Source organism: Nyctibius grandis, chromosome Z, assembly GCF_013368605.1.
Source record: "Nyctibius grandis isolate bNycGra1 chromosome Z, bNycGra1.pri, whole genome shotgun sequence".
Classification (NCBI taxonomy): Eukaryota; Metazoa; Chordata; class Aves; order Nyctibiiformes; family Nyctibiidae; genus Nyctibius; species Nyctibius grandis.
In genome coordinates this window covers 95,149,507-95,165,657 of record NC_090695.1, presented here as the reverse complement: position 1 = coordinate 95,165,657, position 16,151 = coordinate 95,149,507, and the positions used below count along the sequence as shown (strand labels likewise).

The 16,151-nt window shown below is 38.6% G+C and overlaps 1 protein-coding gene across 1 annotated transcript in view; it reads left to right on the top strand.

Annotated features, from left to right (window-relative positions):
- The window catches only part of GNA12 (G protein subunit alpha 12), a 44,974-nt gene that overhangs the window by 12,365 nt on the left and 16,458 nt on the right, over positions 1 to 16,151 (top strand). The window contains exon 2 of the mRNA XM_068422149.1: positions 1,201 to 1,416. Coding sequence (XP_068278250.1) covers positions 1,201 to 1,416 — 216 coding nt within the window. The remainder of the gene's footprint in view (positions 1 to 1,200; positions 1,417 to 16,151) is intronic.

Sequence of the window (16,151 nt, the reverse complement as noted above, 5' to 3'; positions counted from 1 at the left end):
CTATCCATTATTGAAATGATGCTTCCTACTGAGAGATAACTATTGGCCATCTGAAGCTATTTGGTATAGGTGTAGTTAGAATCAAGACTGAAGTTTCAAAGTTACTTAACCTCATGTGTTTGGCTTCTTGCCATGAATACGAAATTAAGTTTCCATAAAAACTGCAAAATGCGAAATTAAGCAGTCTCGGTAATCCTGAGTTAAATTTGAGAACTAGATCACTTCCCTTCCAGGTTTTTTTTCCCAGAATTAGAGTATCAAGCCTTACCTGTCATGACTTCTTAGCAAATGTGTGGCAAGCTCGTAAAGTAACCTGATGCTGATGGAAAACTGCATCTGAGCCCAGTAGCTTGAAATCTGTGCAATGTCTTCAGTGCGCTTGCTGCTGGGCTCTCCTATGGGAGGTGGCCATTTGGATGGAAGTGTCTCGACAGAAGATGCTCATTTACAGCAAATTTTCAAGAAGTTTATGAAGTTGGATAGCTGTGTTTTCTTGTGCTGTACCGTGTTTTATAGCGTCCAAGTAGATCGTGTCAAAATTGTGCTTTACACAACAACAAAGCAACATGCTTCTTGGATCTTGCTAGTTTGGTATTGCTCTCTCTTTCTACCTCAATGTTTAACTAGTTGGGGGATTCATACAGCACTGGAAGTTAATAAGTTTCCTCAATTTTGGATGCTCAATATACTTTGCTTCACCAGAATGTACAGTGTGTTCTTTCAACAATATTTTTTAATGCTCTTCTGATCTCCTAATGCTTGAGAAAGCTAGTGTGTCCTTTTTGGTATATAAAACCCAAATGCAAAGAAAACGGTGGAAGATGATGGTTTCAGGCATGGTGTTACTTTTCAAACTACAGCTGTGAGGATCATACATTAGTTCCCAGACACTTTTCTTACACATTTGATGTTTACTTTTATTATCTGTTGGTAGTATTGCTTGTTGCAACTAGCTGTTGATGCTGGTATGTTTTTCCACCTGGGGAAATATATTGTGGCTAAGTTGCTTACACAAGCAAGCTCTTTCTATCTTATTTCTGTTGGAGGTGTTGCAATAAACAATGTTTATATTCTCTCCTGAGTTTGGTCTCACCAGAAGAGTGTCAAAAAAAAAAAAAAAGCTTCAAGTACCTCTGAGTCATTGTTCTTTTACACTTTAATTTTTTTATGACTGACTTTCTTATCTGAATCATTCTTTAGGGCTGCAGGGTTCTGGTTGATGCACGGGACAAACTGGGGATCCCTTGGCAGTACACTGAGAATGAGAAGCATGGAATGTTTTTGATGGCTTTTGAAAACAAAGCTGGAATGCCCATAGAGCCTGCCACCTTCCAGCTGTACGTACCTGCACTGGGCGCGCTGTGGAGGGATTCGGGAATCAAGGAAGCCTTCAGCCGTCGCAGCGAGTATCAGCTGGTGAGTACGTCCCTCTTCATGGTGGGAGGGAAAAAGTTCCGTGCTGTGTAAATCTCTCTTCACTTGAAAGAGTGCTTGCTACGTGCAAGATTTAACCATCATATAAGCTGTTTGTAGTAATACTGTAAATCTGAGCACTTCAGCAGCAGAAACAAGTGGTAATTGGAGCCAAACTTGAAAAACTACATGGCAGTAAGAGGGTGTGGAAAAGCGCACATGACTGGATAAACTGGAAAAGCAAGAGGAACCAAAAAAGGCAGGAATTAGTTGAACTAAAAATATTTTAGCAGCTCAGTAGGTCTGTTCATAGTAGGTCACTGATGAAGGCACACTTAATTTGTAACTTTCCAGTCCTGCCAGCTTGCACTATATTGATACTGGCAAACTATTCCTGCATGCAGATCTTTTGAAGTGAATGCAACACCCATTCCGGCTGCTGCTATTTGACTGTTTCTTTTCATCCTGACGTCTGCAAGTGAAACTTGGATAAGCAACTGAAAGATGACAGTGAGCTTAAAAATGTGCTATCTTGCATGCTTTCTTGTTACTAGGTTTTCACGCTCTTGTGTCAAAATAGCTGCACTTCTGGTATGGAATATGTTTCTGACAGCTGTTCATAATCCACTCCGTTTTCTTCCTATGTACAAGATGGAGATGCTTTTTTTCTATCTTTTTCTTCTCTTTTCAGTGAGATAAGGTACTGATCCATGCAACTTAGTACCTCTGTTAATAGTTCATGGAAGATGATGTGGGATGATAGCCTAATTGTTCTAATAAATTATTATTTTAACATTTTAATTATGTTTAAACTGCAGGTAGAATTCTTTGGCTTGGGTGTTCTGTCCCCAGACTTCATTCAGCTTTTTTTTGTTTTTAGACATTTAAAGGTGACATTCTTATGCCTGGATATGTTATCAGTGTTTAATTAGAGGAGTTAAGCAGAGGTTAGAAGCATGGCTTTGTATAGTCTCCCTTAGACTCTTACAAAGGAACTCGATATAGCTATAGAAAAACTACAGAAATTCAGCAGTTAAATTCTCGTAGTTTGTTTCCTCATGCTGCTCCTCTGTGTGGTTTCTCTAGTGTCTAATACTGTAGTTAAACTCATGTTGCAGCCCTTAGGTACTCATCTGTCTCCACTAATAAGATGCCTGTTTGAGTCTTGTTGCATATTTTTGAAATCTGCCTCTGAAGTATCTTGAGACTGATAAATGGCTAAAGAATAAATAAAACGACTAGGTAAAATTGTCACAGGATGACTGTATAAACCTCATTTCCTTAGGCTAAAAATGTAGCAATTTCCATGTTACAGCATCGGGGATGAGGGGGAGGATGTGCAGGGGGGAGAGAAGAGAGATTAATTGTTCCATAATTCCTAGCGTCTGTAGACACAGACGAGGACTTTGCTGTTCTAAGCACTGTTCAAACGTGGAATAAAAAGATGGTTCATGCCACAGGGAACTTGAATTTAACATGAGGCAACTACTACGAGAATCCAGTATAATAAGCAATAACTGCATCAGCAGCTTGTTACGATTTTTTTTTTTCCTGGGAAACGCTATGATCAAGCATGGGTTTTGTTTTTAGGGGGAGATTCAGCTTGGGATCATGTGGGAGGTTCATTCCTGTACTGGTTAGCAATAAAATTGCATCAAACTGGAAGAAAGAAGTCCAGTTTGTTGAATAAATAGCATTCCAAGACTAGTAGGCCTACCTCTGCATTCTCTGGCTTTGAGAGCAGGATTAAACAGGAAATACCAAAAAATAAAAAAGCCCCACAAAACCCAAACATACAGGCATGCAAGTGATCATTTAATATGCTGTCATCTTCAACATCATGGTATAGTTCTACATGCATCTTTTTGGATGGCATTCATATAACCTGTTTAATATTACTGGGACAACTGGAACTGCTGCAGGCACCAGAACTGTTAACTGGTCACTAGTGCAACGCTGTGGTGTGCTACAGAACTACTGTGTAACTCAGTGCTGCTGCATGCATCTGTGGCACTAACAACTTTAAAATCCTGAGTGCTGTTATTTTACTGTGCAGGCTGCATCACCAGGAGGTTATCAAGTACCTCAATTGTAAATAAAAAGCACTTCCTGCCTAATTTTTTTTAAAATGTAAGAGATTGTTCTCAAGGATACAAATACTACTCCTGGATTGATCACTAAACAAGTTAAAACCTTAACTTAAACCAGTTTCCGTGCCTCACTTCTAGGCTCAGCAGAAGTCTGATTCCTTGAGTACATGGGGATTAGCAGCAGTACAATTTCTTTAAATAAAAACCAAACAAACAAACAAAAAACCAAAACAAAACAAACCAAAAAAAACCACAAAAAAACCCCAAAACTTCATAACTTTTTAAAGAAAGCAGGTGATTTAAGGAGATGCCTTATTTATACTTGCATATGATGTGTATAAACCCATACCTTCATTTAGGTTAAACCCTTGCTGCATATAGACTCATGTAAATAAAGAGAAGCCAGATATAGTGGACTCTGAGAAAATAAATCCTTTCTGAACTGACTTTAAGGCTAAAGAAAAGCTCTGCATCAGCACTCCCTTGTTTATTTAGTGTGAGTTATTAAATGCAATATGCTTGGTTTGAACTGAATTTATTATCTTTATAATAATTTTAAAATCTTCACCAAAATGTGAAGCTTTACATTACTGTGATCTTCCGGGCAATGTTTGAAATTATGACCTTGCTCAACACTTGCATTTTCTTCACCCTGGACTTACAGTCAACTGAACACCACTTCTTTTTTTAATTATTGTTATTATTTTGACTTCTAAGCCGTAGGATTGTATTGGTCTGCTTTTGAACTCTCTATATTTCTCCAGGAAGTTATGTGACTTTGTTTAAAATAAAAAGTAAAACCTGTTGGTTGGTTAACTAGAGCTGAAAATTGCAGCATACAGGTGTCTTCCGTGGTCTGTAATGCGAAGCTGAATGACTGGCTCAGCAGTAGAAAACTTGTTGAAAGAAAATGGCTCTGACCATAACCTCATACAATCTGAAAGCTGCTTCTCTGGGACCACAGAAGCTGCCTCTGGGCATTTGAGTGTTTTCAGCTTCATATTCAGTGCCTAGAAGTGCTGGCTGCAAATCCCTGTCTGGGTCTTTGAGCATTTCAGAAGTGAGTGGGTGGATTATACAATAGCAGGGTGCTTTTTTGCTTTTTTCCTTCACAGTCTTTCTTAAAGCAGACTAACCAATTTCACTTTCTTTTCACAAACATCAGCCTCTCGCTCTTCCCCCACCCCAGCATGTCCCCACCGACCCAAGTTCCTCTGTTCCTTGTATGCAAGCCAAGTAGTTTGGGGACAAAAGCTTCATTGTATGTTTGGTTACATTGTCACGTCTCTGTCCTCGTTTTTTAACTCCTAGAAAAGGAATTCCTTTGTAATCGGTATGTGATTCTTCTCTCTTCTCCCTTGCCCTCATTATCCTACCCCGGTTTCCATCTGTATGTTAGAAAGGAATACATTTATCATGTGTGTCTGTCGTGTAACATTTGTTTGCTTGAGGTTGCCTGTGGTAGTTTGGGCAACTGGGTGTTAATTCTTCATTGCCAGCAGGTGGAGACAGATTCTATTTTGAATGGCTTCCTTGGCGGAAGGACCTTGGGACTTCAGTTGGGATTTAGCTGAAAGGGTGGAAGCTTCTTCAGTTTGAGCCTCATGACAAGTATTTGAGTATATTTGGAAGTTCAAGTGCATGTATCTGCGAGGTTTTTTTGCACCCATAAATGATGTTTCCTTTTATGTCATAAACCAAGGAGACGGAGGCCAAGGTGGGAATTGCTTTGGTCAAGTCATTTCTGTTTTGTGGTTTGGTTGGTTTGTTTTTTTTGTCCTCCCAGGTCTCTAGTGGGAGAATGTGAGAAGTCATTCACTTTTGTTTTAATGTGTGCAGAACAAACAAAATCTGAAGCGAGGTTAGCTACTTTTTTCACTTCATGTCATTTTGGGTAACGAGGGGACAAATAGGGCTTGTCAGGCAAGAAAATGATACTTTTGTGGTGGTCAGAACAGATACATACTGTGCACTAGCAGTGTTACAGAGCTTAAGCTAACAAGGAGCAGATCTGCAAAGGCCATCAGCTGGCTTCATCAATTCTTAAAGCAAAATTGACATTGTTTTATCAGGTTTTTTAAACACATGCAGTGTCTTTTGGTTTTGTTTTTATATCTCCATTCTAACTACTCTTAGTCAAAACAGAATCTTTATTTGAATGATCCTTACTGCTGCCCTTCAAAATACCAAGTCTTTCTTGCCTGTAACTATATATTTCAAGAGCTCCTGAACTTCTCCTGTGGTACAAGTCATATTCTCATCTCTTCAGAGTTGATGAGGTTATTTCCTCTGAACTCCAAAGCCTATTTGCAGTTAAGGCAACTGTGCTGAGTTATTCACATGCAGCCAGACAGCTTCTGACTGGAGTTTACAGATACCTGCTCTTCCTCATACCGAAGAGAGCATGGCCATCCCAGGAGGCTGCAAAAGGCGCCTGTTTTAATGCAGTTATTCTTAATGTACAGAATATATTCATGATCCATCACTAGAGTATTGATTTAAATTTAATTGTTGTTATTGATGTATTATTATTATTATTGACGTTCACTGCACTGTTGAAAGAATTTCTAATGTTTTAATAGCTCCTTTTTTTTAAAAAAAAAAAAGTCAGTATTAATGGCAAGTAGTGGTTCCTGAGAGGGAAGTAAGGGGCTTGCAAATATAGACAAAAACTTACTACTGTGTCCATAGTTATTTTTAGATCTCTGCACAGGGAATTGTGTGGAACACTTCCAGTAATACTTCAAATACTAAGAGACTTGGATGTGGGAAGACTCTGGAAAATGGTTTAAAGACTGTTTCTTTTATATTGATTCACCATTCTCTGGGTGTTTTGAGGTGTGGGGGTTTGGGGGATATTAGTAACAGGACACGAGTCACTTCCCTATGAATTAACTATGTGGGTTTTTTCCTCTAAGCAGACATTTGAAGTAAATCACAGTGGTTAAATTATGCCTGCCAGAACAGATAGCGTGCTGGAAATGTTGCATAGTGAACAGCCTGCTCCCTGCGTTAGTATAGCTTTGTTGTTGCATTCTCCTTATGCAGGGAGCTGATGGCTTCAAAGCCTCGTAGGCAGCCAGCTGTGTGTTTTGGGTGGTGTGGAGGTGAGGCACTAGTCATTCCCACAAATTCTTGATACAGAGTGGACAAACTGTTGCTTAAATGGCTTTATTTTGATACAGAAATACTAAGTAGGGCAGTAATACAAGATGACCAGAAGTTAGGCTGCATACCAGCTGCTGTAGCATATGGAGGGTATGTGGTAGTGTTTGACTGCCTCTATAAGCCAAGCGAATTGAGAGGCTGGGTAGCAAAGCAGAGTACTGACTTGACATGAGGAGTAAGTGACTTTTGAAGTGGCACGTTAAATGAAATCTACAGAAGTGGGCTCTATGTTGTCAGGATTCTTCAGTGCACTTTGAGATTTCTTGAATCCTTAAGTAAAAAGTTTCGAACTGATCATTTGTCTTTAAGATGCAAGGGCAGAGTAGAGTTAGCCTTAAAAGCATATTTCTAGGCATTTTACTCTTCTTTCAACATATATGCCACAGCACTGAAATGCAGGAGTACTTATGCCTGGTATTGACATAATGCACTTGCTAATGCACTTCCTCTTGAGGAAATACCGAGTGTCAAATCAACTCCAGCTTACGCAGTTGGCCATAACACAAAAATGAGCTGCTCTTTGTGCAAACTACTGTTTGAATATGAGCTCAGACAAGAGGCTATTAATGTTGCTTATTCTGTAAGGACTATTTTTTTTCAGAGCCATGAAACTCACATATTTCATCAGTGAAATCCATTGGGGCTTGACCAGTGCTGGTGAGATTTACAAAGGAAGTAGCCACTCGGTTCAAAGTGCCAGCATGGGAAATCTTGTTACCATTTAATCTGTGTCGTTGGGACTAGGCACCCACTCTTTGCCAAATTACTTTTGAGCTTTGCTTGGGTATTTCTAGTTTGCAGCACTCCTGTGAAACTAAATTATTGCTGGGGAAGTTATGTGGGTTTTTTTCTTGATCTGGATGGGATATACCACTCTGACCCAGAATTTTTTTTTTTAAAAAACAATGGATTGACAGTAGTGCTACAAACCAGAAACTCATGTTTGCTGTTGCTGAGCCTTGGTATTTTGTAATTACACAGTTTTAGTGCTGAAAGTCAAGTACATCTGTATCTAACAATGTTACATGAAATTTTTTTTAAAAAGCTAATTGTGAAGCTGTGGAGGGTAAATCAGCCTGTTTGAATTTAGCTATTACACTTGAGGAATGATAGTGCTACATAACTTAAGCCTTCCCTTAAATTTGCCACTTGTTTTTTGTTACAAAAATAACAGTAATAGTCTGTTATAAACTGATTTTGTTATCTTAGAATTCTGAAACAGTGGCTTAATCTGACATAAGATGTCATATTAACTTAAAAGATCGTTAACTTGCAGACTTTATCTATGCAGCTTGAATAATATCCTGCTCTGGACTCATATAGCAGGGTGAATTATGGAGATGTTTCTCTTCAGTTAAATACCTAAGCAAGGTTTTATGCCAGTTAATTAAGTGCCAGAGGCCCAGATTTGAGTTCTTAGTTCTAGTTCTGTCCTCTAATCCTAAGACCTCAAAAGTTTATGGTCAAGTTATGGAGCTTGACTCATCTTTGTATAGCAAAAGAAGTTAATTGCTTGTTTAAGTGTAATACTGCAAAGCATTGTGGCTGGTCTGTAGTAGGAAGGATTAACAGTTGGAGTCCCTGGCTTTTAATCCTGTCTCTAAGACCAAACAGGAAAATTTTTTTTCAGATCAAAGTCTCAAGAACTGTCAAATAACAGTGGCATTTTGTTAAAGAAGGTGAGAGTTAGTGAGTAATAGTTTGGGTTTTATTAAAAATTGAGAGGTAACATAAAGCAAAACACAGCTGGAAAACTTTGCACAAAATTCTGTGAATATTGGCTAATACTGTGTAGTTTGTCAGTTTGCATCTACAGAAGTTAAATGCTGTCTCCTATTATATTTGCAGTATTCTAAAAATAAATGCTTAAATGAGATTTGTTAACGGGCCTGCTGCCACCAGAACTCCTCCAGCAGCATGGTGTTTGGCTGTACCAGCACTAGCCAAGCTGGTCACTGAGATTGAAATTCAGGACTAAGCTGGGACAGGAGGCAGAGTTGAGGCTGCCTTCATAACACGTCTGTCACCTACACCAAGGAATGCTTCACTTGATAATCTCAGTTCTGCTTTAAGTGCCACTGAGCGAGAGGTGAGAAGAACTTGCATTTAAAGGAGGCTGGATTCAAAACCATTAGAGAGTCAAAGTTCATAAATAATTTTACACTGCAAATCATTTTGAATTCTAGCAAAATCCACTTGTGCAATATCTTTTCTCAGTGAGAGAAGGCATTCTCTCAAGCAGAACCATCCATGGAAAGCTATGTGATGGGTAAAATGGTTATTGGCTGTTCTTAAATACTTTCTGCTATTGGAGAGAAATAACAAGAACCAGAAAGGTTATGAATTATGACTTTTTTTCAAAACAGTGCAAATAGAAAATTGTTGGAGCATAGCAATCTGCTACAATACCTACCTGAAGTCTCAACCAAGGATTAAAGCCCTCTGTACTAAATACTCTGTGGAAAAATAAAAGGATTCCTGCTGTGAATTGCTCCTGGTCTTAGGTTATGACAAAATGCAACAGCTGGATGAAATGTAGCCCGCATGGAATTGGGAGGATAAATTGGAAAGTAACGAGCAGATCATACATAATAAATAAGTTGGTAACAAGAAATTGATATGCCTACCATATGGGAACTGAGACGGATGCTGAATAAAAAGAGCTGTGCTACTGGCTGTTCTAGTACTCTGTATAGTGAATTCCTGGCACTCTACATTTTTTTTTTCCTTTTCTTTTTTCTTTTTTTTTTTTCATTTAAAGATCAAAAACTGAGGGCAAAATCACCTCTGAAGTCTGTAAAATGTACAATGCATTAATGCACTTCATTAATGCCCTGCTGTCCATGGTTACCAAAAGGTTGAAATTCAGACTTTGTGTGGTCCTACTTTTTAATTTTTAGGTTCTTGGAGGTAGGTTAAAAAGCCTTGCATTTTTATGGTATTGTGTAAGGCTGCCTGTAGGAGCTTTTGCTTTTGACCCTTGAATGCCAATAAATCTTGACCGTATTTTTGGTGTGGTTAAGGTGAACGCGAGAAACAACTTCATAGATACAGCTCCCATGTTGAAAATTCATTACAAGAATTTGCATCTTGCCTAATTGCCTTTTTTCTCTAGTTAAAAGATTTCTTTTTACTCGTGTGTATTTTATTAAGAACAAACTTTTGTCTTTACCTCTTAGTACTGGAGCCCATTAGAGAACCGTCTGGGTGTCCCAAAAGATTTACAGAATAAATACTGTGCTCATCCTTGCCTCTCTCTCTATGCATGTGGTAGCAGTTATAATTTGATGTCTTACCTTCAGCAGTTGCACTGAGACACAAAATCTAATGTTCTTAGACTGGAAAAGTCCTTTTGGCTCCCAACTCTTGAGAATAAATGCCACCCTGCTTCTGGAAAGAAGCTTTAATTTTATTATCCATAAAATAATTAGAAAAAATACTCTGTGTGTCTGTCTTTGCAGAATTGTTTTTCTAAGCCCTAATTAGTGCTACTCTAAATCTTGCAGGACTGTATTGAATATAAGGATTTGTTCAGAGCAAGTACAGCTGTAATTAATCTTTGCATTCCCATCAAGAAACGCTGGCACATGCTGTGAGAAACAAGGAAGGAAACTTTCAGTTCAAGCTGGCTGAGCCAGTACCCAACTGCAGCTAAAAACCACTGGAGTAAGCTCTTTATCCCTTTCTAGTGTGCAGGAAAGTTCTGGGCAGAGACCAATCTAACCCAGTGAGCAGCCTTTAGCTTTTGATTATCCTGTTTAATTTCCATGTTCAGAAAGTTTCTAATGGATCTCAGTAATTCAAGAGATTTCAAAATTGGCAACTAGTATCTCAGTAGAGATTCCTAGTAATGAGAATGTGTTCCAGAAATCTGAGCAAGTTAAGTACATTTAAAGGTGTGCTCTTTGCATGACTAAGGGAGTCTAATAAACAGCTCCTGCTGAGATTTGGTGGAAGCAGGGGAGAGCTCATATATTAAGTAATGAGAGTGTGCATAGGTTAAAACCGTGGTAGCACATGAGGACAACTTTTATTCTAGTTGCAACAAAATAGCTGCATTATGCAGAGACATTTATGTTAATATTTACCTGTTTACACTGAAGTCTTAAAACAATCAAAGAATATTGTTTCTAGTGGAAGGGCTCCACTTGTCAGACTGGTTTCAACCCTTCAGTCTCAGAGATTTAGCTGAAATGGAGACTGTGACATTTGTGTTCCCATGATATGGGTTTTCAAAGCTTTTGGTGTATTAAAGCTATGTGTGCTACTTGAAGATCCAGCAAAGACTGGCTAAGCTGTGTAAACGAAGAGGGGGTTCCTGCTACTTGCTGTGTGCAGTGTCAGCACTTTTCTGACCCTATGGCTGGTTTCAGAAAATTAGGCAAAAAAAAAAAAAAGTCATTGCAAAAGAAGAGGTGAATGGTTTTGTTAAGCCTATCTCCCTGACATGGCTCACTCTGTGCTCAGAAGAGCAGTGCTGACGATGCGCTTCAGAAAGTTCCAGTTTTACAAGTCAGCCTTTTGCACCTCGTTTATATGTTCTGTGTAGTAATTCAGCTTTCTTTCATATTGGTACCGGACCTTGTCCTTTCCACCTAGAACCGGGACAGCCAGCAAGGGTGATCTCAGTGTCTTTCAAAATTCTCTGAAGTGTTCCCTTGAGGAAAAACAGTAAGAGGTTAAGGCCTGGATTTTTCAAAGAGACCACTGAATTTAATAGGATAATGGGTAATAAATGCTTTCAAGCTTTCCTGAGTATTCTAATTTATAGTAAGCTATGTAGGATCAAGAACAAGTAACAAACATAGATGAACAAATAAGCAGAACATTAAAAACGAGGTCTGTTTTTATGAGGAAGTCTTACTGGCATCTCTTCTGCATTTTTATACTTAAGAGAACAGATATTTGAAGTTGTTCTTAACTTGTCACACTGACAGTGAATTATGTTTAGTGAGCCTACGCTCTTTAGAAGACAGGACCAGCAGAAAGCTGAAAAGGAAGATGCAGGTAGGATAGTTAGGTAGCGATAACTTGCTCAGTTGACTATGTTATATTCTTGCTAGCTATCCAAATCTTGATCCTTTTGCAGTGACTTCTTGAAAAAATTGTAATTTTCTTTATCCTACTTTTCTTTTGTTGTCTTCCCCTGCTGTCCGCCTAATAAGCCTGCTCTGCCTTAAATCATTGAGTGTTTTATTCAATGTATTGTGCAAGGATGGAGCTTAACTTGGGCTGTAGTTCTGTGATAGAGTAATCACGGTGAGCAATAGGAAATGGTGGTTTAGGGAGTTCTGCTTTGCACTGTGCTCTTGCTTATGTTGGCACAGCTGTTTTTTGGAAGCTCTGCTGTAAATTGGGAAGCTCATCTGCGGCAGAGTGCAACCCTATGACTGATTGTAAGCGCAGCCGAGGTAGCGACATGCTGTGGCATTGGTGAAGGAACAAGCAGCTGGCATCGCAAGTGATCGCGAGCCGCCTTAACCTGATGCTTCCCAGGGAACGATGGCAATGTCTTTATCTCGCTGATCCTTCGTCCAAGCAACGGTTCCTTTCCTCCATAAATCTTTCCTGATGGTAAAATAAGATGCCAGTACCTTGAAGATGCTGTTTAGTTTTTAAAATGTTTGTGTTCCAAGTTATCAGAGTATCTGAAGTGTTTGCATACTGTTCAAAGTCAAGGCTCTGTTCCGCAGGTATTGAGTGTAGAGCAGGAGGTGGTGAGCAGAGGGAGGGAAGAAACACAGTATTTGACTTTTGAGTTTGTGAAACGATAGCTGTGCAACAGTGGAGGTTGTCGTAGACTAGACGACTTAAGCATGCATGTGAACATGATACTGTTCCAGAAAATCTCTTGAGGTTCCATACTGCCGCAAACCGACCAGCTGATAATTGGACACTAATGGAAGGAGCAGAGCTGTTAAGTTGTCTTCTCAAAGGAGTAAGGTTAGCTCAGTACTCTGCTTCTCATTTTTCTGAACGTGCGCTGGCTGGGAAGGCTTTGTTACAAAGGCAGGAGGCAGCATGGTCTCCACCTTCTCATTAGCTTGCAGCTATACTTAAAGCAGCTCCGTGGAGTAAACCTGTTTGCTCTATAATTGACTTAGTATTTGGGGGAGGGGAGGAAAGCTTCTTGGAAACATCATGCAAGATTTTCTGTTTGAGAAAGTGGAAAACATGTTGCTCTGAGAAGTAATTTATTGACACCTTTCAAATGTCTCCTCTGTATACAACACAGATTCCTGCAGTTCAGACTGTGGCAGACTTGTGTTTCACTTGGCTTTACTCCTGAACAAACTATTGCTGTTTGTCCTTAGAAGTCTGCTCTCCACCCTGCCCCCAAAGCCTCTTAATTTGCCTTGCTTTCCTTGATATTCACTTAATTCTGCTTTGGAAAACTCAGTAAAATCTCAAACTGAAAAAATAGTAGTTTATTGATGGAACACTTTCCCATTTAATTCCATCTCTGAATTCTGCATATTTAAGACTTTGTTCCATCCAGTTTCAGTCTGGTCAGAGTACAGTACTGAATCAGTAATGATGTTAGATGTGGGCAGGAGGCAAAAGAACCACCTACTATATCCTCTTTTTCTGTCTTCTTTCTCCTAGTCCAGCACATGCATTCTAGGTTGCAGGGAGTTCAGATGACTGTCCCCGTGGCTGGACTGTTTCCCCCTCTGCAGTTCAGTAAGATGTGACCGGGGCTTTAATTAGGATTTTTTTTTAATAGGCTGGTCTGCTGAACAGCTTGTAGAAGTTTGTTAAACTCATTTCAGTTTCCCCTGTGGCTTGATTAATTTATATGTGTAGATGAGGCCTTAAGGATGGAAGCTAAATCACTTATTTCAAATCACTTATTTCAAATCACTTATTTCAAATCACTTATTTCAAATCACTTATTTCAAATCACTTATTTCAAATCACTTATTTCAAATCACTTATTTCAAATCACTTATTTCAAATCACTTATTTCAAATCACTTATTTCAAATCACTTATTTCAAATCACTTATTTCAAATCACTTATTTCAAATCACTTATTTCAAATCACTTATTTCAAATCACTTATTTCAAATCACTTATTTCAAATCACTTATTTCAAATCACTTATTTCAAATCACTTATTTCAAATCACTTATTTCAAATCACTTATTTCAAATCACTTATTTCAAATCACTTATTTCAAATCACTTATTTCAAATCACTTATTTCAAATCACTTATTTCAAATCACTTATTTCAAATCACTTATTTCAAATCACTTATTTCAAATCACTTATTTCAAATCACTTATTTCAAATCACTTATTTCAAATCACTTATTTCAAATCACTTATTTCAAATCACTTATTTCAAATCACTTATTTCAAATCACTTATTTCATCTTTAGATTTGTTTTCAGATACTTATAGTGCTTAATTTGTATAAAGCAGATGCAGGTAAGGGTGAATAAAAATAAAGCTTTTCATTTGATACAAGAGTTCAACATTACTTGTGGGCTTTTCTTCCTCCATGGTAAGTCATTTCTAATAAGCCTGAGCTTCAAGATAATAGCGTTATATTGATTGAGGACTGTGTCAAAGGACTCAGCTGTAGATGCACATGAAAATAGGATGGAGTTGCACACTAATACAGCTGCTGTTCATGCAGTTACCAACCCCATCTCACCTTGTGAGTCTTTGCTCAGGGACGTTTGATCCTTTAGTGAATCAGTACCTGAACAGTTTTAATTTTCAGCTCAGGTAAATCCGTTCAAGTTTTAGTTTCATAAGTGAAAGTAATGATGTGAGTTGTGTGGTAGGATGGATTGAAGTGAAAAATGCAGGAAAAGCAATCCTGAATGTTTGAAAGAGAACAAATTCTGAAATGAAATAAAAAACCCTTTAGGTTATTTGAAATCTTCATACTAAAATATCAGTAGTGCTAAGGTTTAAGTGCACATTTGGAAGAACTTCCCCTTCTCCTCATGCCGAAACAACCTTCAGTAGGGGAGAGAATATTTGGAATAACTGATACGTCCTGACTGGATGTGAATAAATAAAAAGTGTTTTGAGATAATGACTATAAATGAAATCAGAGAAAACGTGACTTGGTTGTGAATGGAAAATGAAGTTTATTTGTGATCACCAAAGGTGGTATGAGGTTCACTATCACTCATCTGCTGGACTCAACATGCTGTGTTGTCACTGGCACTGGAGCAGGAGAGATGTGAGATTGTAGGGAGGGCAGTCACTCTTGGGTGAAACCCTCTCTCACAAACCCAAAGTACAGCTGTGAACTAATGAAATAAATGTTCTTGGCACATGACGTGAGACAACTTGATCACTAGTGATCTAGGGGATTTACAGGTGCATGTGAAGGTCAGACTTCGTAGAAGGCAATACCAAGCTCAGTGTAAGTGGGTGAATGTGAGATGTTGAGTAGCTTCTCAGTGCTGAGCGCAAGCTAGTGTACCTTGTGAAATTCCACTGATGTGAGAAGTCACTGGGAAAGCAAACATAGTAACAGCTGGCAGAAATGGTGCACTTCGTAGTTCAAAGTTGATCAGTCTCTTAAAATTAACAAATACCGAGCTATTATTGAAAAAGAAGTTTTTTGTTTCTAGGGCAAATGATTTTTGAAAATCAGACACAGAAACTGGCTTGAGGAATCCCTCAGACTTGTAAGCCTTGTGCTTTTTGTAGTTGAGCACACTGAGAGCTGAGGTAATGGGCATGGTGAAAAACTTCAGGCTAATGTAAGCAAGGTGGAATTTGTTTTTTTTTTCTGCACTCTACTGCCTACACACTTCGCTTTATAGGAATCAAACTGTTCAGTAGCACACCCGAGTGCAACTATGACTTAACTTGCATTTTACGTCAGTCTGTTTTCCACCTAAAACCTAACTTTCAGATACTGAGCAGCTTTCTGAATCTTGCAAGACCATCATTTTAGTCTACATAGCGTCTAAAAACATCTTGTTTGTGTACGTACAGACAAAATGAGAATCTTTTTTTAAATAAACATGAGGGATAAATGACTCTTCCCAATCCTTATAGTCACCTTTTAACAACAGGCGTAGACAAGTTCCAGTAAAACGTGTCTGAGCTGATGTTTCCACAGAAAGCGGAGCATTAGGGCACACTGCGACAAATGCTTTGATGTAGAAGTGGAGTAGGAAGCATCGTTCAGTGAGACACTCGAGGTTATGCCTGTTGTAAATGCATTCAAGTTGCTTAGCTTTCCAGCTGGCCACCTGCCATGGAAAAGTCCAAGCTCAACATTCTCTCATGGCTGGTGTTAGCTGTTTTTTCAGCCCACAAGATCTAAGATACTTATTTCCCATCCCTTGATCTGATAAGATTTGAAAGGGAAACTCGCTGGTAAACTTGTGATTTAGTCTTGATCAGATAGTCAGCAGTGCTGACGAGATTAATTCATAAGGTAATATTTTTTTTGTCAATGTCTATTATAGTTCTGCAGATGTCTTCTGTAAACAAAGCAAGT